This window comes from Hemibagrus wyckioides, linkage group LG01 (assembly GCF_019097595.1).
Source record: "Hemibagrus wyckioides isolate EC202008001 linkage group LG01, SWU_Hwy_1.0, whole genome shotgun sequence".
Classification (NCBI taxonomy): Eukaryota; Metazoa; Chordata; class Actinopteri; order Siluriformes; family Bagridae; genus Hemibagrus; species Hemibagrus wyckioides.
This window is the reverse complement of record NC_080710.1, coordinates 15,344,941-15,368,059: the sequence shown is the minus strand read 5'-3', so window position 1 is coordinate 15,368,059 and position 23,119 is coordinate 15,344,941. Positions and strand designations below refer to the sequence as shown.

The 23,119-nt window shown below is 36.7% G+C and overlaps 1 protein-coding gene across 1 annotated transcript; it reads left to right on the top strand.

Annotated features, from left to right (window-relative positions):
• Positions 1-15,798: 15,798 nt before the first annotated feature.
• uts2r3 (urotensin-2 receptor 3) lies at positions 15,799-20,098 on the top strand. Its single transcript, XM_058398002.1, has 2 exons — positions 15,799-16,048; positions 17,528-20,098. Exon 2 carries the CDS (start codon positions 17,679-17,681, stop codon positions 18,834-18,836), a length of 1,158 nt encoding a protein of 385 aa, XP_058253985.1. The 5' UTR covers positions 15,799-16,048; positions 17,528-17,678; the 3' UTR covers positions 18,837-20,098.
• The last annotated feature ends 3,021 nt before the right edge of the window (positions 20,099-23,119 follow it).

Sequence of the window (23,119 nt, the reverse complement as noted above, 5' to 3'; positions counted from 1 at the left end):
TTCCGTTATCTCTACCATGTGTGCTTGATGGCATGTACAGGTTTTTGGACACAGGTGCCAGGGTGCTTATGCAGACCTGTCATCAGGCTCTTCCGTATGTGGGAAACTTTAAATTGTCTCAGGGACTTTGTGATATGGAGACACTTTGGAGTAGGATCTGGCAAGGAGACATGATATAAAATTTATTTATGGATTCATTAGCTGTTTCAAAAATCCAAGCTAATCATGCTGCATATGGAAAAATAATGATGTAGAATGTATTACTGTATAACTAATGGGCAAATGCAGAAAGAAATTTGGCAGAAAGTGTCATTTAACTTACTTTAGAAAGGTTTCTTTAAACTAAACAGAATATATTTATTTGGCCAAAAGTTTGTGGACACCTAACCATAACACTTATGCATGCTTTGTCTTGGGTGCAGTCAGTGATCCAATGTATCTCAATGCCATTCATTGGGGTTGAGGTCAGGACACTGTGCAGCCCACTCAAGTTCTTCCACACCATTTTTGGCAAATCATGTATTCATGGAGCTCACTTTGTGTACAAGGACATTGTCATGCTGGAACATGTTTCAAACTGATAGTAAATTGTAATGCTCCAGCATACCAAGGTATCCTATACAAGTGTGTGATTAGTTACCTTATATACTATACAGCATTGTGGCCACAGGAAGAATTTGAACAGATTTTTATATGAATTATAATTTGCCATCTGGTGTATGTTAGGAAAAACACTGTAAAAATCTGTAGATTACAGTGTAGGCAGCTAAATACTTAAAATGGCAGAATTTCAAAACAAAAACTGGACAGTCTACTCATTTAAATCATGCTTATTTAGTATACTATATTAAGTCAATTAAATATAAATGCATAAGAACAGCCAAAGAAATGTCAGTAAACAATGTAAAGTTTTGACCATAATGTTTGAATGAACCCATACATTACAACATTGTGGGTTTTTTTTCATTACATAATGAAATATTTTTCTATCCATCCAAAAAGAACGCACACATTAAATGTAAAACAAAAACAAAATAAACAGAATAACAATATGCAGCTAGACTGCTCGCTGTCAACAGAGCTAAACTCCTCCTAAGCTATTTGTCACTTTTCAGAGGCAAACCAGATGAAGTAAATTGGTTAGGCTTTCTGTTTCTGTAATGCACAATAATAAGGTAATTACTGAGACAAATGAGCATTTATTAATGAAAATGGGCAAAATGGCTGTGATGGCTTTAAAAAGGTAGAAATATTCAGAATCTCTTTGTGTCGGCGCAGAATTAATCTTCTAACAACATCAGACTTTATAAAAAAATCTAATTCAGGGATTGGTAAACCCAGGGTTATATTTAGTCAAAGCTGTTACATCATACATCATTCCTTATTAAAAAACATCTCAGACAGTCTAAAGGTTAAAAGAAAATTGTTGTAAGACTCTGGACAGGTTTCAAGGACCTTGATTGCTACCTTCAGATGAGAAGAGGGAGATCATTCAATTAAAAACAGTCATGCATGTCAGGAGAAAAAAACATTTAATCCACTTAATGTATTATCATATAGACGTCAATTGAAGTGTCATTTTTTGGGTTAATCCTGTATATAGCTTGTATAAATTGGAACTAAATGTAATTTTCTCAGGACCTTAGTGCAACGACACAGCTAACAATAGTGGCACAAATACAAGACAAACAATACACTAAATGTGCAGGATGATGCATGTCAACTAACCAAGACAACAGAACAGTGGAAAAACTAGTGCAACAATTGCCTGTAAACTATTGACTAGTGTGGCAACAATCGACTGTGGTAGCAGCAATAAGGATCATACTAGTGAGAGTCATAATAATAAAGTGTCTAGTAGCAGGTACTATAAAGTGCAGGTACGAAATGAAAGTTATCATATCTGGTGGTGGTAGCACAGAGAAAAGAAGGACAACCTGCATGCAATTTCCTTTCTTAAACTTCAAAAGCTCAATCATTCACTCACTGAATGTTTTATTAGGGCTTCCTATAACCTGAGACTAACACATCATAATGTAAAGTAAGTATAAAATCTATTTGGAGTCACTTTGCATGATGTTTTTTCTAAAATGCTTATAGCTCCTACTGACTTCATTACTTATTAAAAAAAGGTTATAATTTTATCTGTCATCTGACATCTGTCATCTCTCTGACTTTCCATCATTTTTCTTGACTTTCTGTACTGTATCCATTATTTGGTCATGTTTAGGCATTATGTAGGCGGATTAAACTCTGAATATGATTTCAATGTCACTCAATAAGCCACAGATAAGCTCTTCATCTACCTCTCTATCATTTTGTTCCACCTCTACAGCTCAAATACATGGAAAGCTGATGAGGATCGGAATACCTGAAAGCTCTTATCCGCACACGATATTTCACCATGTGCTCATAAATGACATTATGGTGTTTATTTGCTTTGTTGATACAATAGCGTGTGTGATGCATCATGATAATGGAGCTCTTGAACTGTCATAAACATCCACAAAAAAAAAAAGAAATGCAAATCTCACCTTCAGTGTAATAATGATATTATGGTTCGTGTGGCAATGTGGAAGAGGGAGAAAGGTACAAATAACCAAAAGTACTACACTATAGTAGCATTATCTGTAGTGTGCTAGAAAGGATTATTTATTCAGTGGTAGACCTTAAAGGTAGGGATGCAATGAATATCAAGCAAAATAACATAGCTGTTGAAACTTGGCAGTAAATTTTATTATTCAGAGATCATGCTAGTCAGTTAGTCACATAATCACATCATTATTCTAAGCTAGAAACTCTTTTTGTAAAATAGAAAATCACTGTTCATGTATGTTAAACCACCAGCAGCAGGACAAGAGCAACCCAGATACTGCCATGCAAGTCAATAGCACCATTATTCTCCCAGTACCACCCATGTGCTTGTATGTCAATACATTCACATGGGCTTTCACTCACTCTTTTATTCACTCGCTCTGCCTATTTCTCTTCCAATTCAAGTCTCAGCATGGGTATGGCAGTGAGAGTACATTTATTAGCAGTGTATTTCTGTTAACCGTTAAACAAGCAATTGATACTGCTACTATCCCAGCTTAATCACAGCTTTTGAATCACTTTGACACATTAACAGCCAGGGCACTGTGTAAGAGAAACAAATGGGAACAGTTTTAAGCTCAATTACTGCTTAACTCATGCCATAATTCACACACATTAAAAAATAGATATTTATGCAACTATGGTTCTATGAAGACTGAAAAAGGGGCAGTGTGTATCATCTGCAAAGTGTGTATCAGAATGCAAAGGTTTCTTTTTCAGCCAAATCCCCAAGTGATCATATGGCATAGTATCTAATATAATTCCTGTTGCTATACAGTCATCATTCCTGCTGAAATGTCTTACTGCAGTCCTGCTGGGTTGTGGCTAATTACACATGACAATCTTGTGGTAGTCATAGAATCACAGTTACATGTGTAACCTTGATCCCTCCCAATCATTTTGATTGCCAGTGTCACAATGTCATAGGGAACTGAGCCCAGATTAGGACTAACTGGTCCAGTCACCAGCTGAGAGGGGTAATATTTTCCTAGCTGAACCTGGAGAAGGCACATGGTAATACCCACGTGGCAGCAGCAGCACAGACTGGACTGATATGCTGCTACATAATGTCCATGAGGAGGAAATGCAAATCATTGAGGGGTGTGCCATAAAAGGGGCCTGGTGTTTACCTCATGGACCAGTCTTTGTTTAGACAGAGAAGCATCATGTGTCTTTGCCCATGACAGATCAACAGTAGATCTCATGACTGGACTGAGATCTGCTTACTGTAGTTTAATTTCATAGAGCACAAATAGGGTAAAGCAGGGCATGCTCGGGAAGTTCCCCATTACAGAAGGTTGTGATGTTAATAGATGGTTGATTAACATTAAACACAAATACCCTTTAGTAGAAACCCAGGGCTCAAACCCAAGGTCTCTTCGGAATCAACACCACCAGTTAACGGAAGGATTGCTCAGGCATAATTTTTCTAAAGTGCTCTTTAGAAGGCATCTTTAGAGACTCCAGACTAAGAGTGAGACGTGTTGGGATGATAGCATATGACAGCTCCATTTAGAACGACTGTGAAAAGCCATCCACAATGCCGTGATGTGTTCCAACGACTATCACATACTCCTTCAACATAGACGGGGACATCTAGCAATCTATCTACTACTTTAGGAACTGCACAGTGTACTGGATAGAGATCAAATGACAAATGACAAATGAAAAAGTCTATAACCAGCTTTGGAGGACAAAGTACCGTAGTCACAAGCTGTTATACAAACGGCTCCAAAGTTCACATAAGGTCAATCCGACTTGCGTATAAGACAAGAAGTAGAAAATAAGGATGGCTCTATGAAAGCTTTAACTGTATATCAAACACTAATCCTAAGGTCACTTTGTGGCTATGCTGTTGTCTCGGCATGTGTTAGTTGTTAGAAAGGTGAAGTAGAACACAAACAATGCAGAATAAATGTCTCAACTTTTTAAAATGAGCACTGCCATCTCCTGACAAGTTTACTTTGCTAGGAATTTCATCATTTATAGTAAGGTTGCATTCGCTGTGCATGCCTCTGCTGCAATATAATGCTAGTTATAAAAATAAAGCTAAACTAAAGTGTGAAGGCATACTTATGCATGAGTGATCCAAGCTAGTGACTGAAAATAAATAATCACATGTCTGCTGAAGTGTGGAGATGATAAAATGGTGCTTGATATCTAAAAATATCCAAAGATACACTTATTAATACATCAGCTATTAAAGAGCCATGTGAACGCACTCCTTTAACAGTGGTGTTCATGACACTATTTGTATTTCTAGGTTCTTTGTTTCATCACTAAACATTTATATGAAAATGCCTCGGGAATAATGGGGATAATAATTTAACGATAAGTGGGTAAATATACAAAATCTAATAAATTTAATCTACATGCCTTGTTTAATATTACTACTACATTAAAGACTTAAAAATAAAAATCAAATTGTGAACCATATTTACATATTGTTTTAATTTTCAAGCTTTTCATGCATGTTGTCCTCTATGTTTGCATACGTGTTTTAGTTCTAATCCATCCTAATAAAAATGGCGGCATGTTACAGGATGTGTTTAAAAGGCTCATGTGAAAAGGTTTTAATTGCATTATAAATAAATGACCATCATTTCTACCACCAATAACATAAATTTTCATTATTCTGAAAACAGAATGTAACCTTGTTTTTCAAGTTATACGTGATACTTACACTAATTAAAAACCCAAACTAAAAGAATTACTGTCAGTGTTGTGTGTGTGGGGGGGGAGAAGCCTTGGGCCCCTATGGCTCTAACTCATTTTACCACACATGGATTGATATGTACCAGATGAACAGATAATCTACAAATTGAGATTATATTTTCATTTCATTGGACACTCAGACACACAGAAATAGGTAATATTGTGCTGACAATCATGCAGTTATAATAATATAACATCCTTAGAGTTGTCAAGTTAGTTTGCAGCTTTAATGAAATCAGCAGTTATTGTGAATATTGAGGTAATCTGTATTTGTAATTCAACAACAATTTGACTGTATGCCACATGAACTGAGTACAGCCTAGGTTTTAATTCACCACTGATCATAACACACGGACGTAATCATTAAGGAAATGCCAGTTAATCTGAAAAAGTGGTGACTGATGGTGAGAAATGACTGACTGAGAATCTATGTAAATGATTACAATTCAGACATCAGCTGCAGGAATATTTGTAGCAATCATCACTCCTCATCACACAACTTCAATATTTTCCATGTTGAAGTGCTATTTCTGGTCAATGGTCATCCAGAGGCATCAAGAATTTTGCTCACATCAATGAAGTACAACATCATACAACAATGTTTGCAGTTTCTAGCACTATGATTTGCCTTAAATGATAATTATGATGCAACTTACATTATCGTCAGCTCCATGTTCCATTTAAATGTTTTTGGTAGCAAATATTCACTATGATCAGAGTAAAAAATGAAGTGTTAACTATAGACAAATTGTTTCAACGGCATGCAATGCGATCGTATTGTAATTCATAGATGACATCACTGCATAGTGCAATCCATGTTTTAACCACCAAACCTCTAAAACAGTGGCATTTTCTAAATGTTTTATTTCTTCAGCATGACATTCATCTGAATGAATTATGTATGAACTGCTACTCACCATCAAGCTGCCATGCAAATAGCGTCCAGTGCTGTGTGTATCCAGTAATGAGAAGCGTGTGTATCAGAAGTGTGCGGCTGCTCCTGTGTTTCACGTCTCTGAAGAGTCACTCACTTTTCAAACTATACAGACTGACAAAGAGCGATGCTGCATCTGTCTCTCTCTCTCTCTCTCTCTCTCTCTCACTCATGCACTTTTATCCTAAAAAGAAGATGATTGGTGCACATCACCCACTTTTTTTCATTATTTTCTATTAAAATCTTATTATATTCTGTATCATGTTAATATGTGTTAATTCATCGATTCAACAAACATACAGCATATTCACCATGCACACAACTGCTATGTGCTTTTGAAAGATGAAAGATGCTTTAAAGATGCACATTATTATGACAAATGCATGAGATATGAAAAAGACACAAGATATCATGACACAATATTATAAATAATATGCAAAACATTAATAGACATTGTCTATACATTTTCTGTATTGCATATCCTGCACAGGATTGTCAAGCCATTGCAGGTTACAATCACATACTACAAACGACCTAGTGATGCCAGTAAACCTACAACACATGTCTTTGGACTTGTGGCCTTCAAGAAGGAACCTAGCATACATGGAGAAAACTCCCAAATGTACTAATCACGAATCTACTGTGTTCAGACATTGTTTTTGTCCTGATATAAGCTTCATAAATAATGCCACACTAGCACTGTGCCAAGTGTTCCTGGGATAGCCTTTGGATCAACTGCAAACATTCTGCAGATATAAGATATATGATTACTGGACATTGATAAATATTGTAATATATGTTCTGACATTGCTTACAGTAATTCACATGTAAATTGCTAAGGAGAAAAATAAAGAGTGAACTAAATGAATGTAGTAAGAAATGGTAGATGTGTCATCACTGTATAAGCTACTACGGGCTGATTAGTAGACCCACTTCCCTTTTTGGTAAACAAACATGCAAATAAACAAGTAAATAGATTAGTGGAAAATTCTCTGTAGGAATTGAGTTGCTAGAGAGAGCGAGAGCGAGAGAGAGAGAGAGAGAGAGAGAAAGAGAGAGAGAGAGAGAGAGAGAGATGGGGCAACTAGTCAGTTTCATTCATGGCTGTAATTATTATGTAATATCTCACATGTTGGTGATTAAACATGATTTCTCATGGCAGCTGATCTACAATATGACTGGGTGTTCTGCTTGCTTGTATCAACATCAACCCATTTTCCAACAACACAGACAAAAAAGAGCTCATTGGTATAGCATTAACTAAACACTAGAGGGCAGGAGACTGTAAGCTGGGGAGTTTAGTCACAGTGGAAGGGATTTCCAGGATGATCATTAAAAAGACATGTAAATGATACAGAGAAATGTAACAGGAGTAACAGAAGCAAGAGTGACAATCATCATTTCCAGTGAAGCTTACCAGATTCTCAATGATGCCTGAAAAAACTTATCAATCAGTGTCCTTAAACATGAAGAAAACATTCATCATTTCCATCAAAATCATTATTTCTATCTCATCATGTCCTGTTCTTTTGCTATATTTTCTATATAATATAAAAATAAAAAATATTTTCTATATAATATAAAAATATATTTTTTATTTTTTCTGTTTTCTAGGTTAATGTTTTTTTTTTGTTTTTTTTTAATTTCCATTACATTCATTCAAGTTATGGTATTATATGTATATGGCCTATTTTAGCAAAGCAAAATGTTGTCACAGATGGAAGCAACATCTAAACACTAAACAGAAATAATCATATATTCTCTAAAAAATCTATTGACACTCCTAAGAAAACAAAATTGAAAAAAATTATGGAAAACAAACTGACATCCTTTTTTTAACGACTAATTTATTGACTAAACTTAGTCAAACTCAAAACCTAAATTGACTACATCCTATTTGCCAAAATATTAGGCTGTGCATAAATAAAACCACTAATATGATATTTAAATCAGTTAAGCTGATTCTTGGGATTGTTAAAATTCCAGTTCATCTTCTAGACAGCACCCATAAAACTAGCTGTTTGGAATGTTGTAAGAAAGAAGCACTTTCCCAAAACCTGCATCTTATGTAGGGCTGGAAATTTAGCAGCACCTGAATATTTTAACCCCAAACCCTCTTGCTTCTGCTAGGAGGTTAGAAGTATATTTCGAATAAATTTTAAACAGTATTTTGCAGAAAAAAAGAAGAAAAAATATCTAACTCCTTGGCATATTATTAGGATTTCTAATTTTAAAGCATAGTAATCCAGAATCACTGCAAACAAATTAGGAATTCTAAAGAAACCAATAGGAAAGTTATGTACACATATTAAGCTGGATTTTATTGGGTATCTAGTTTAGCATATCACTTTTATTGTCAGTATTTTAGTGCACATTAATTATCAAGTTAATTATCAAGTTTTAGCCTGCAGACAGACACCCTGATGTTTGGTTGTAGGATATGGTGATACAACATGGAATTCATTTGTGCTCATTGCATCTGCCAGGTCCCGAGGCAGCAACACAGCATCACACCAGGTAGTGTAGCAAACCTAGGAAAAAAACTATTTTTTGAGAGCAGGGATTTCCTCTGTGGCACACTTCCATGAACACTACTCTTCAGTGATTTTCATTTGACTGACACATGAACACAGATTTTATCAAGTGCCAGAGATGGAGATGCCTGAATTTTATTAGTACTCAGCATAGGGTGCTTTGTTGTGTATTTATATACTGTATAGGAGCACTGTATACAATGTTCATATGTCATCCAAGATTAGCTGGATAAGATGTGTGAGAGTAGGGCTGAGACTAATGTGCTGCTGCTTATCCTTACACTGATCAGTGTTTGATTTCCACTCCTATGGAGAGCAGCAGCGATGCTGAAATCGTTCCATTTGTAAGCTGTGTTCTGTCTTGGATAGTAGCCTGAGATTTTTGAATCCTTTTTTTAACCCTATGTAATGTTAAAAGGAATGTTTTATTCTGTAACTAGATGGCTGTGTCTGATTTTTTTTTTGGTAATGTCATGTATATACACTTCTGCTGTATATAGACAAATCTGCTTCCCAGCTGCTTTCTCATGTAAATATTTAATCATAACACAACCACAATCATCATCATCATCATCATCATCATCATCATCGTCATCATCATCATCCAGGCATCCATCCATTTTCTGTTTTGTTTATCGTACACAAGGTCATGGGGAAACCTGGCACAAATTGGGGGGCACAATAGCATGGACAGAGGGCCAACCCAGTGCAGCACACATTCACACACCTATTCAACATTTAGAGATCAAGTCAAGTCAAGAAGCTTTACTGTAATTTCGACCATATATAGCTGACACAGTACATAATGAAATGAAACAACATTTCTCCAGAACCCTGGTGCTACATAGACCAATAGAGATTGAAGACCAATCAGTCTACTACACATGTCTTTCGAACTGGGGGAGGAAACTGGAAAACCAGGAGCAAATCCCCCAAGCATGAGGAGAGCACAGAAACCTGAATCAAACCTCGAACCCGAGGTGCGAGACAAACAAAAACCACTAAGCCTCCCTGTAATAAAAAAAATTATAAATAAAATAAAATACAATAATAATAATAATAATAATAATAATAATAATAATAATAATAATAACAAATAATAATAATAATAATAATAATAATAATAATAATAATAATTACTATTTTTTTTATTGTTGTTGTTGTTTTTACTATTATTAATAATCACATCATCATATTCTTACCTGACAAGACATTCTATGTACTGACTGTTGGGCTTTAATAACTGTCTGATTATTTTCAACAAAACTTACAGTGTTTTTGAAGTTATTTTGCTGACTTCACTGTGAAACCCAGAACAGGTTAACTCTAGAACTGAGAATTGGATTTGGCAGTTCAAGAATGTCCCACACCATAGCTTCCAGTTGTGCAATGTGCCAGAGTACATATTGCTTCCATCTGTAGTGAGTAAACCAGTTTCAGACAGAGTGAACCTCACATTATTAAAAATCTTATTTTCACTGTCAAACACTGGAGTCTCTCCACACAAGAATTTTTTGACACAACATTATTATCATCAAATCCTTGCTTTTGTAGTTTTGAAATTGAACACAAATTAATATATGAAGAATGACACATGCAATAAGTGAAAAACACAACAATGTTTCTTTGTACAATGTCTTCTGTAAAACGCTGGGTTCAAAACGATCAGCAGCCCACAAATATTTAGTGATGCCTACCCTGGAGAGAATAAGAGCACTGAAGCTCTTCCAGTAAATGCCTAACAAGGTTGAGCATGCAGTATTTAAAGTGGAAACTTGGCTGCTGAACACTTCAAACACCTTCACTTTAACCCTTTCTACCAGTAAACTAACATTCCATTCTGCTGGAGGAATGGAAATCAACTTATCAGGCCTTCTCAATAAACAAATGAATTATTTTATTTCCTGGTAATAAATTCCTAATAATTATGTCTGATAATAAATGAATCAGGACTATTGGCTTTCAGTGTGAGCTGTTTTTACCTTAAATCAAAACAATCCACCTTAAACTTTGTAAATCCACAGGAAAGCCACATCTCCTACCTGAGTGGACAGAATCCAAAGTGTGTGTTAATAAAGGACATGTGTTTGGGTCCAGTTTGAGCTATAAGATTAATTCTGGAATAGTAATATTCATAGATAAAAAAAACACCAGTTTATACAGTATATACTATACAATACAGTATTGCTTGGATAATTAAATTCACTATTATATGATCAGTCTAATGACTCTAATATTATTATTTCTTTCTTGTAATCATATTAACATTAGCATTAACGTGATTTTTAACTAGGATTCATGTACATTTGTTAGATGTTAAACAAAATTTTAATGGTTGAAGATTTGACATGCTTATGAACAAGCATCTCAGAGAGCAGATATAAATGTCTGTGTGGAAAATAACTAACCATTTTCTATGAATATACTGCCCCTAGTAGGCTAGGTAAAAACAGAAATACTTATGAAAAACTACAAATTCTCAAAAGCTTGAGTGTCTACTTTCATATGAGCCATTAATCACCACTGTGTGTGATATTCAAGAAATTCAGTGCTGAACAAGGACACAGCCAAAACAGATGCAAATTCCATTTCTTTGGCCTCTAGTAAAAAGAGTTAAACACCTTTATATTCTTATATTTGTGGAAGTGGACACTTTGTTCAATTTAGACAGTTAGCCATGTGGTAAAACCTTAGTTTAAATTTCATGTTATTTTTATGATTAGCATGTTTTTGGGCTTTAAATATCCTGCTACTTAGCAGAATTCATGATGACATCAATCTTCCTAAGAGCTCCTGGACAACCAGCCACAAAACAGCCCCAAACCATATTTTACATAAGGTATCAGCTGCTTTTCTTTGTATGAAACTCATTTGTCACAGAAAGATGCTGACGGGAAAGTTTATTGCAGAAGAGGTCAATTTTTCCTCTTCGGACCGCAACTCATAATTCCAGTTTCAGTGATGTTTGGTCACGTTCAGGTGCTGCATTTCCTTACTTGCTCTCGTTCCTGTGAGCATGGATCATTTTCCATGTCTACACCTTTATTAATTCCCTGGTGATGCTTACTGCTATTTTAAGTGTCTGTGTATTTTGGTTATTGCCTATAGTAATGACTGGCAAAGGACTCAGGAGACAGGATCAAATTCTAAAGTTCTTGAGAACTGAAAGTTTCCAAAAATAATATGATAAAATAATATCATTTTTGACAGGCAATTTGTTTGCATTTATTTATTTGGATAAATCATTTTGGAACATTTGAAAATAAAACAAACAGTATTTAAAACCCTAGACATGATTAATGATGGATATTATTTATTAGACTAAAGGTAGATGTAGCTTTATTTACTGTTTGAGTTGGAAATTGTAATTTTCTGAGGCATATAATTATTTTTGTGTTGACGTTTGCAGCACATAAGTACCTACCTCTTCTTGTTCATGCTTGTTTATATTATTTATAGTCCCAAAATCAGAACATCTGATTATTTCAAAAAATTATTTATGATCGGCTGCTTGACACAAGAGTCAATATTCATTAAGTCCTTACTGTCTTTACTACACTGTGGTAGTTTAACTAATGGCTCTGCTTCTGGAGCGTACTGATTACACCAGTCCTCAAGGGCCAAAGTCACAGTCAGAACTGTTTGTCCAGACTGTGTCCAAGACCAAGAGAACAAAGTGATAAATAATAGTAAAATCTTCAGTTTTTTAAATAATCAGAATAAATAATGAAATAAAATTAAAGCACGCAGTCAAAAACCCTAAACAGATTTGATATCTAAAGTTTCCTCTATTAGCTTTGTATTGAGGTTAGAAGATTAATGTAGTACCGGCTTACTGCTCAAGCTAACTACATGTACAAATCATCACGTTCTTGACTTAAAAACACGACTTAGCCTGTGCAATAATCATATTAACATTAGCATTAAAATGAGTCCTAACATGGATTCATGTACATATGTTAGATGTCATATGGAGTCTGCTGACAAACAACAAAAGAACATTAGAGGATCTTTTTGGAGCTGAAGCTGAGAAAATTTCTCATTGTATTTTTTCCAAGCGGCTAAAAAATTCAGTAGAAGCTTTTTCTAGAAAAAACAAAATTTCTAAACTCATTTAAAATACTCGACTTTATTAATTGATCTACTAAATGATTCATGTCTTTGAATGGTAGTGATGTAATGGCATTTAAAGGGTTCAACCCTGGAATTGTACATCATGCTCATTATCCAGGTTTATGTTAGGGGAGAGAGAGAGAGAGAGAGAGAGAGAGAGAGACAGAGAGAGAGAGAGAGAGTAAAAACACTGATTTGCCTAGAACTCAGTGGAATAGGACCTGGGTTCAGGAAATTAGTTCTGGCAGAAAGTGAATATAGGCATCAGTGCCAGACATGGTGGATCAATAATTCATTGTATGCTCCATTAATCAGCCAAGAAAGGGAAATAAACCATTTGTTATGTGCAAAAATGTCCGCCCATTTAATTAAATCTGCAGTTGGGATGTAGTCAAACAGGTGGGAAATCTGTCAGAGGACAGTCAAACACTTTAAAAAATTAATTAACATAATGTAGGCAAAGCACAAGGGCACTTGCAAATTTAAAGGGCCCACTGATGTTTTCTGCTGTGGGATGTAATTCTTTCAGTAAGGTAATAATTCAGGTCACTTCTAAAACACACAGCACTGAAAGACACACGGGCCTAGCTGGGGGTCTGAACAGAATGGAGTGTGTGTGTTCAGGAATTCGAACCCCTTTGATCTACACAGAGACACCCTCAATAGTGCTGCAAGAACACAAGACACCACACCATGATACCTGATGTGACCAGTTAACCAGCTGCGGCTTTATGTCACACGCAATACAGTGATCATGTGATCGGATTTCATGGTTTGCTGCTATTTTCAATTTAACAGAGATAAAAAAAAAAAAACTTTGAAAATGGATGGAAAATACCTGATGCTGATATGGTGGTAAGTATATCAGGAAACGTATATTTAGAACAGCTTGTGCAAATACATCCATATTTACTGCTATATTACATATAGCAAGATTTCTACATTTTATTTTACTCTCTCTCTCTCTCTCTCTCTCTCTCTCTCTCTCTCTCCTTTGCCTATTTTGGCAGACCGGTGCCAGGTATTTGTTGAAATTCCACACACCCTGCAGGGAGAAATATGTTCCCTCCCTCTTGTCTCAGCCCTGGTGCCTGTCTATGTCCATCTTGTGTGTGCAAACACACAGCACATGCCCCGGACACCTTGAACACACAAACCTATGTCAGCAGTCCCGACTGAACACGCAATGTGTCCATTAGACTAACTGCCATTGATGAAATCATATTCAAATTGATTTACAAAAATGACCCAAGCATATAACTGAATACATCAATTATAAATAATGAATGAAGATTTTAAAAGACTTCACCATGTATTCACCTATGCTTTTAAACTGGTTACTTTGTACCTCGGTTCTCATGACATTAGCATATGACGTGATAAAAATCTAAGACTGAATTTTCTGCCAGGAAGGAATAATATCTCTTCTTCCATTTTTTAGTGTGAGCCAGACACTGAGAGCTAAGCTCCTGAAGCCACACTAACACACACTCTTTTCCCTCCATGGGATTAAATGTCTTTGAGGGTTGCCAATGTTGGTGTTGAGTGCTGGTGTGAAGTAGAAGAGTGTTGGTGATGTGTGTGTTGGCTCTAAAGTATGCTGGATGTGCAGATATGTGTGTGTTGGCTATGAAATGCATGCAGTTCTCCGGCCGGTGTATGTGTGTATGTGTGTGTGTTGGCACAAGGACTGAATCTGAAGTTGGTGTCAGTAGCTCACAAGAAGACAAAGCTATAACTCTTTCTCTTTCTTTCCCACTCTGGTCAGTGGTTTAGACACATGTTCCTTTCCACTGGACTGCCTTCATCCTATGAGTCATTCTCATTTTACAGGAAAAAGCATGTGTGGACTAACCAGCTCACACTACATTTATTTGCTAATATTATTACATTTCTATTACATATTTAACATAGCATTTTAGATAGAATACATTGATTATTTAGAAATTATTTTATACAATTACTTTAGTAATTATGGGGCATGTTTCCACCGTCACAACAATTTTGTGGGTTTATATGCAAAACAGATAGTAACTTCTCAATTTCATTTAAAAGCAATGACTGCTGTAATTACATTTAATGCCTCAATAAGTACTATATATTAATTTACCATTTTAAGCTTTAAAGTGCTTTTTCCTGTCCAGCAGAGAAATCTAATAATATGTGTTCTCAAAATCTTTTAAACTTGGTTGGAAACAAATATGATAGAGATCATCTGCATAACTATGGGGATGAAGATATCTTTTGCCACATTTTTCAAACATTTTCTTTCCATTAATGGTAATGTATTCCTGTATAGTCTTCTGGGTGCAATACAATATTTCATATGGTTTGAATGGTTTTGAGCTGTGGTTTGGATGGTAGCAAATATCAGAATGTTATCCAGCATTTTTCAAGCATGATTAATCTATAATAGGGGTTGAATCTGGTCTCTAGTGGGCTAATGTCTTTTAAACGTGTTTCTATTCATACTGGGTTAATCATATAATTTAATGCTTAAATAGGCATGCCGCTTCATATGTGTCATAAATATTTTTGGGTGCATAGAAGCCAACTCGTCTAAATTAATAGTGCTTGTAAATTTTGCTTGCAGACATTTTTTGGTCACACAATACGGTCACACCAATGTGTATTTATGTATTATTTATGTATTTATATATTTATTGCTACTTATTGAAATCATATTAATAAATTGTTATTAGAGTTGCTCTAGACAGTATGACAGCATTCTTTAGTAACCTGCACGTGAGAGACAGTATCTAAATAAATTTAAATGACCGGAAGTGCCAGGTCATTTGTAGTTAATTGATTAATTACATTCTGCTCGTTAGGCCCGCCCCCATGTTCCTCTTGGACCCGCCTCTCTTTACGCAGTTGTCAGATGAGTCAGAGGAGGAGGCGCGAGGTGAGCAAGGTGTATGAGAGGCTTTCCTCAGCAGCTCAAAGTTCTCACAGAGAACTGCTTGTCCTATTTTTGAAGTAAATTATTTAGCCTTGAATAAAAACGTATACAAAGGGTTTTTTAATCGATGACGGACACGTTTTTAAAATGGAAAGCCACCACGGGAATTTTGAGAAGCGTCTCTGTCGTGCTGCGGTTTTGGGCAGGCCAGTGCGCACTGAGTGGAGCATGAGCATCTGATCTCTGCAGCCGGAGGTAAGACCAGTTTACACTGATGTGCTTAAGACATTACTTTAAGAGTTTTAAACGTTGTTAACTGATGTCATGATTTTACAGAAAACAAAAATAAACCAGTAAAATGTTGTTGAATTTCTTGCACCAGGCAGGCAAATGCTTATATAACACTGGGTTGTTTAAAGCCTATGACAGTTCTTAATTAGAAATGCTGATGGATTTTGCTAGTGAAGTCATTCTCAGAGAATTGTCAGTACTATTAAAAACTGTTTTACAAAACAAAACAACGAATGAGCAAATGATTTTTATTTTATTGATTCATTTTAAACTTATTCTGTGCGTTTTCGTATAGTGGTCTTAAGCTTACACCAGCGACTGGAATTAGAAGAAGCCAGAAGAACTCTAAATGAACATGGAGTACTTACAAACTATTTAATACTGAAGGAAAAATGATCATCACTATAATCATGACATTACGCTTAATTCACAATAAAATCACTTCAGGTGAATGTTTTCTTACATTTATCTCGTAAAATGTGACCAAAGAATAATGAAAAAAGAATGAATATAGCTTGCTGTTCTTAGAGAATAATTAAATATATCTTAATTGAACTGCGTATAACTCCAATCAGTTATAACTAGAAAATACGGGCCTGTGTGTGTGTGTGTGTGGGCACGCGCACAGTTGTTTTTCCTCCAGTAGCCCTCCTGCTCAACCCTTATGGAGAGTCACCATGTGGCCCCAGAATTCCTACTGTTTAAATGCGCACTCCAGCCGGAGCTTTAATTTTCTCACAGCTAATGTTACACACTCATTGGTGAAGAAATGACCTCATATGTCCGACTGCTGAGGAATATGAGCATAAATATAAAGCGCAGGACATTAGACTAATTCATCAATCAACGACGATTTACCGAAGGCCAAAATTAAGTTGTATAAAGTATAAAAATACATTCATTTTAGACACTGAAATGACGAGATTTGTTTAAACACAAAACGGGATCTTTGAACGAATTTAGACTATATTTCAGATAATGCGTAAAATGGGTGCGCAATGCTTTCATTTATTATGCGCTTATTGTTTTTATTTTAGTTTCGTTAGTTACGGACATTGTGAAGTTAGTGTAATTAATTATATTGAACTTATTCTGCTTCAAATGATTCTGCTTCAACAACATAACAGATAGAACGGTGTAACCCCAGCTGAGCGCGTAATGCAAATGTGGACTGATCTGTTCCTTCACAAATATGTGCTTTTAAAAATAAATATGAAACATGAAACTAAAAATTAGTAAAGGTATATTTATAATGACTGGAGTGGTGCGGTCCTTCAACCTCCAATTTATTTTTTTAATTACTTTTATGGCTGTGACATCTGAAGCCTATAGCGTTAGGAAAACTCTATATTTTTGTATGAAATTGATGTATGTAAAATCGCACACGAATTCCTCTTAAATCCTCTGGTTTTCCTCTGTTCCCCCTTCCCTTTTTCGTCTCAGTCCTTTTCTTGTTTTTCTAATAGAGAACTAACATTACCTCTTTTAATATTCTGACCCAATAACAAACATAAGGCTCTTTACATTTCAGATTAATATTTACTAATTGTCTTTGAGGCAAAGTGTTAATTAAAGCTACTTCTATCCAAGCCAAATGGAAGAGTCAGGCTCAGCCTCTCACTACTCTTCCCCAGCTCCATCTTACACCTTTTCATTTCTCTCTAACCTGTCCACCCCTTCCTCTTCTCCCTCAGTTTATCCATCCCCAAGTGTAGCATCTACAGCTCTTTTTTGTTTCTTTCTATCACTCCTTTCCCTTCTGGGTATTCTGGGAAACCTCTACACTCTGGGGCTTCTCATTCAGCGCCGTAGGGGCCCCAGAAGGAGACACAGCATGGCACCAACCTGCTGTTTGACTCCCGCTTGCCTTAGAACCTTTTCCCCATCTCACTCTCCTACTTCCTCCCCCACCTCGTCCTCCTTGTCTTCTTCTTCACTTCATTTGCAGGTACTGAGTCTGGCTTTGGCAGATCTGCTTTACCTCTCCACAGCGCCTTTTATCGTCTATGACAGCCTGGCATCTGACTGGGCCTTTGGTGAACTCGGCTGCCGCCTCCTGCTCAGCCTGGACCTGCTCACCATGCACGCCAGCATCTTCACACTGACTGCAATGAGTCTGGACCGATATCGTGCTGTGGCAGACCCACTTGCAGCCTCTTCAGCTCCTACCTCTGGCCTGCGACGTGTGGTTCTGGCATGGGGCCTTGCTGTGGCACTCAGCCTCCCCATGATGATCACTCTGCACCTGGAGGATGGAGAAAATCAGGAGGGCAAACTCTGTGTTCCAGCATGGGATGAGCAAAGCTCCAAAGCTTACCTCAGTGTACTATTCTGCACCAGTATCCTAGGGCCAGGCCTGGCCATTGGGGGTCTATATGCAGCATTGGGGCGTCACTACTGGGTTTCACAGACACAGTTGGCCTGGGCTGGTGGATGTAGTGCCAATCCACCCCGTGCTCCTAGACCCAAAGTCCTGCTTCTCATTCTGGGAATTGTGCTTACATTCTGGGCCTGTTTCCTGCCATTCTGGATCTGGCAGTTGCTACCACTCTATCGACCTGACGTTCTACGTGTGGTACCAGTAGGCACACAGGTCACTGTTAACCGAATCCTAACAGGACTAACTTATGGGAACTCATGTGTAAATCCATTTTTTTACACATTACTGACAGGAAAGCGACAACGCACCAGCAGGCAGGCAACAAGCACAGCTGCTCCATTCTGCCAAAAGGGAAGCTCTGTTCACCAGTGAAAGTAATTTTTACCTGCCCATAAATAAGTGCACTTTTCACAATCCATACATTACTCATTCATTCATTCATTCATTCATTCATTCATTCATTCATTCAGTAACCATGACCAATTTATTCTGGTCAGGATTGTGGTGGAGCTGGGGCCTATCCCAGGATCACTAGGCTCAAGACAGGAATATACCCTGGATAGATGCCAGTCCTATGCAGGGCTTATTTAAAATTAATAAGATTTATAATTATAATTATTCTGGTACTCAAGAATTTCAGCTGCACCATTATTGCTGAAATCAAATATAAACTATTAATTAAACTATTCACTTTGTTTGGTCATTGGAATTTAGGAGGTTTAGTAGAATTGATTAGAATGTATGATGAATATTTTCTCTACTAAAAACTGAGTGTAGTAATCTGCTCATAGGGGGCTCTCGTGCTTTTTAAAAGCAAAGCTTATAATGAAAGCCCTTTGAATAGCTGACAGCTAATTATCACACACTGGTGGACAAAAGTGTGCAAAACATCTGTCTGAGGAAACACCAAAGGCACAACATTAAAGAGACAACACAAGTTTTGACATGATGTATAACTTGCCCAATGGGAGTTTTCACTACAGGTGTGAAGCATTTTTAAAACCAAATTGGTTTATTAGCCCTAATGAAGGGAGAGGCCATATAAGTAAATTAGGCTCAAAGCTAAAGAACAATTCCCATTGGAATTTGCTCTTTGAAGAGGATAAATATTAGTCTTGTCCATTCTTTTGGGATTTGTACATGTGTATCAGCTCACATGAATCTGTTTAATTTTCTTACTACATTGTTTTACATTGTACATTAACGTGTCAATTCACATTAATTCTGTTTGTCTGTAAGTGGAAAATCCATAAAGTTTCTAAGCTTTTATTTTACTGGCTTAGTCACATTTCTTATTTACATCATTAAATCAGCAATAATACAGATTTGGCAAACACTGATACTGCTTCTCTGCAAAAATCTTGTTCTACTGATGATGCTTTACTGAATGTTTGGCTCTAACTTAAATATTTGAAAAAGTACAGCCTACTGCATTCTGTAATGGAAGATGTTTCCCTAGAAGGTATTAGATGGTATTCTTTTGCATTCAGACTCTTGATCACCTCAGACTTTGTTTGCCTTTTAAAGCAAACTGCATTGATTTTTTTTTTTGCATTTGAATTTTCCCTGCATTGCTTTGCACATCCATAAACATGCATTTGTGGCAATAATATATATTGATGAATAAAAACAAAATACCCCTTTTGTACTGAAGTCTGTGATGTGATTCATGCTTGTGTATTCAAAGTGTTTAGCCACTAAAACATACGCCATGCTGAGTATTTGAAAGTGCCAGTGATAGAATGCTGCTTAGAATAAATATTCCTTCATTACATTCAATAAAACGGAGAAACAAGTCAGGGCATAAACTCTAAAATAAGTATAAGGTTGTTTTTTATTGATTGCAGATTGAGATGTTATGATAGAAATGTGCTCTCTTTGTTATTTCAAACAAGCAGCAATTGAATTGTATGAGTGCGCATTTGTATTGAAATTGCATTTGCTTCAAATCACTGTGTGTGTTGTATAAAATGACTTACAACCTAGATAAATTCTCCTTATCTGACTTCTAGCCAAATACATTTATTTTGTTATTTTTAGTTCAATATAAGTATTAGGGCAAATAAATTCGGAGCATTTCATATAAAAAAAAAATCATACTGAACACAGCCTTAGTGCTGAGTCTTGGTTGATGTTGCATGTATAAATATTTGCACTAAATTAATTTATGGCATGTATGTGATATTCATATGTGAGTGACATGTGGGTGAGAGATCCTGTGTCTTGTCGGTAAATGTTTGAATGGCAGCATTGTGTCAAGCTCTATGAAGAACTCTTACACACATGAACAAGACAAATACAAAAAAAGAACCTTTCTAATCCCTCATAATTGTTCAATCACAAGACTCTTTAAAATAAAAAAAAATCCCCAAATCAGAACATGGTGCTTGAGAAATGAAGCTGTACCTCTGTTTCACTGTGTCCTTTCTTTTCTTTAGCATGTGTTTTCATTTACCTGGGAGAAACGTGCTAGCTAGCGTTCCGACTTCATTCTCTGTGAAGCCAGCATGTATCCTCCAACGCCAGACCAGCCTCAGATCTCTAATACACACGGAGCTCAGTGCATTTCTGTGGAACAACGTGGTCTCTTACTTTATTACAACTCAGCTTCTTTTGCTGCTCATCAGCAGCTTTTATGAATCTGTGCTACCTAATATATTTCATCTTCTCCAGTGCAGTGATTATAAATACACTGGTAGACATAGAACAGTAATACTTTAGTTAAACAGGAAGGAGTGTATAAGTTAAGTCAGGGCTATGACACACTCTCTCTCTTTCTCTCTTTCTTGCTCTATTTTAATGCTAGTCTGAAAGATTAAGTGTGTGATAAACTTTAAGCACATATCTTTACCCACTGGGTCCAAACAGAGAAAAATACTGTCCTGGGGAGGTTGATAAATCTATAAGCTGTCAGTTTATGTTGTTAGACACAAGCCTTGGTACCGTATGACTCTCCAACAATAACCACCACGACTGTATTTGCTCAAATTTTTTTTGTTTTGTCAGAGGTAGTGGCTTGTAGACCACAGACTACAGGGTAATATAAAGGGCACATATATTTTCATTTCTTTTGTGCTACCTATGCGTTTCAGAGATTGAATCCACGTCCTTTTCCTGAGTGTCTTTCCATTCACCACCCATCCTTCCCCCCTTCCTCACTGCTCCACACCTCCTGTCTCTGCTCTGTGTTTGTAGCTCAGGCAGGTGCCCCTCCTCTGGGCGGCTCATTCAGGAAAGGCCCCCGCTGGGCAGACGAGACTAGGCCGAAGCTTGGCCCAAGCCCCTGCTGAGACAGTATAAGAGGCTCCCTTCTCCTAGGCACACACATGTACACATACTGAAATTCTATTTCCCCATCTGTTTTCCCTCTTTCAAGCTTTCTGTATCTTTCCCTTTCCCTCTGTCTGTTTCATGCTGCATATTAATTTTAGGTTTCTGGCTTTGTCCAAGACAAAATAAAAGCCCACATAAAGTTTACACATTAATGCTGAGCACGCTCTATATTACAGTGAGCCTTGTTCACACAGACGCTCCAGAAAGTTTATTTTATTTTACTGTAAAATCTTGCTGATGGAAAAGAAAAAAAATATCATTCTCCCAAATCCTGATATCAACCTGTGAACAGGCAGGAACCAGACAGCCAAGTGGCTCTTTGTGGATTCTGGGGCTCCATCAGTAAAAAAGCCGCTCTATGCTGCCGCATCCCCTTCACACCCCAGTGTCAGCCGCCATGATCAGACGACGGCACTGACTGCCCTCTTCGGAGGCCGGAGGTTACATAAACGAACATCGGCTCCTCTGTTCTCACCTTGGCTCTGACCAGAAGAACTGTGAAAATGCCGTGTCTACACTGCTCCCTTGTTTTCATTTAACTCTTCACCCTGTGCTTGTCTCTTATCTGCTTGTGTGTGGCCTGTCTTGTCTACCTTAGTTTTCCTTATCTAACACTTTCCCATTTGTTTCTTTTTGTTGGCCGACTGGTTTCAGCAGTCATATTGCAAGCAAAAAGAAGACACTCGATCATTACTTTACATATGTCAAACCCAATGATTTCATTAAGATTACAGTTTCCATGCCTTCATAAGGAATCCCCTCGATAGAATCTATATATTAAAGCCACTTTGTAGGTTTTTCATCTAAGAAAAAAATGTGTAATTACAGTGATTATCTATCTAAATCTCTATGCTGCTTGTGTAGATTTTCATTTTGCATAGAAATTTTACATAATAGAAATACATTCTACAATGTCTGAGATTTTGTTTCATGATTGACTTGTGGTTATATTCTGGGAGCCAGATGATATCATTCAGTTGATGTAAATGGTCAGATCCTGGGTCATCACACTTTTTGCTAAGCTACAGTCATTAAATGATTATTACATTTGCAAGTAATTCATAGAGAATTCATATACCAGCCTTTAGTTGCTGCTAGTTGTTAGAAAGTTGTACATCAGCCACTCTTATTTTTAATTCATCTTCTTCCCACCATTTACTCTTCAATTCAATTCAATTCAGGAATGTTTCTCAGCATAACGCTTATGTGCATGTCGAGGAGCCACCCATGACACTGGTAGAGACCTGCTAGTGCAAACACTTGACAAGCCTCCATTTAACATGCTTGCAGATTTTTCCCCTGCTGGTTAGCCAGAGAAAACA

Excerpts from the sequence above, each read along its gene's own strand:
- uts2r3 (XM_058398002.1), top strand. The coding sequence starts at position 17,679 with ATGGAAGAGTCAGGCTCAGCCTCTCACTACTCTTCCCCAGCTCCATCT.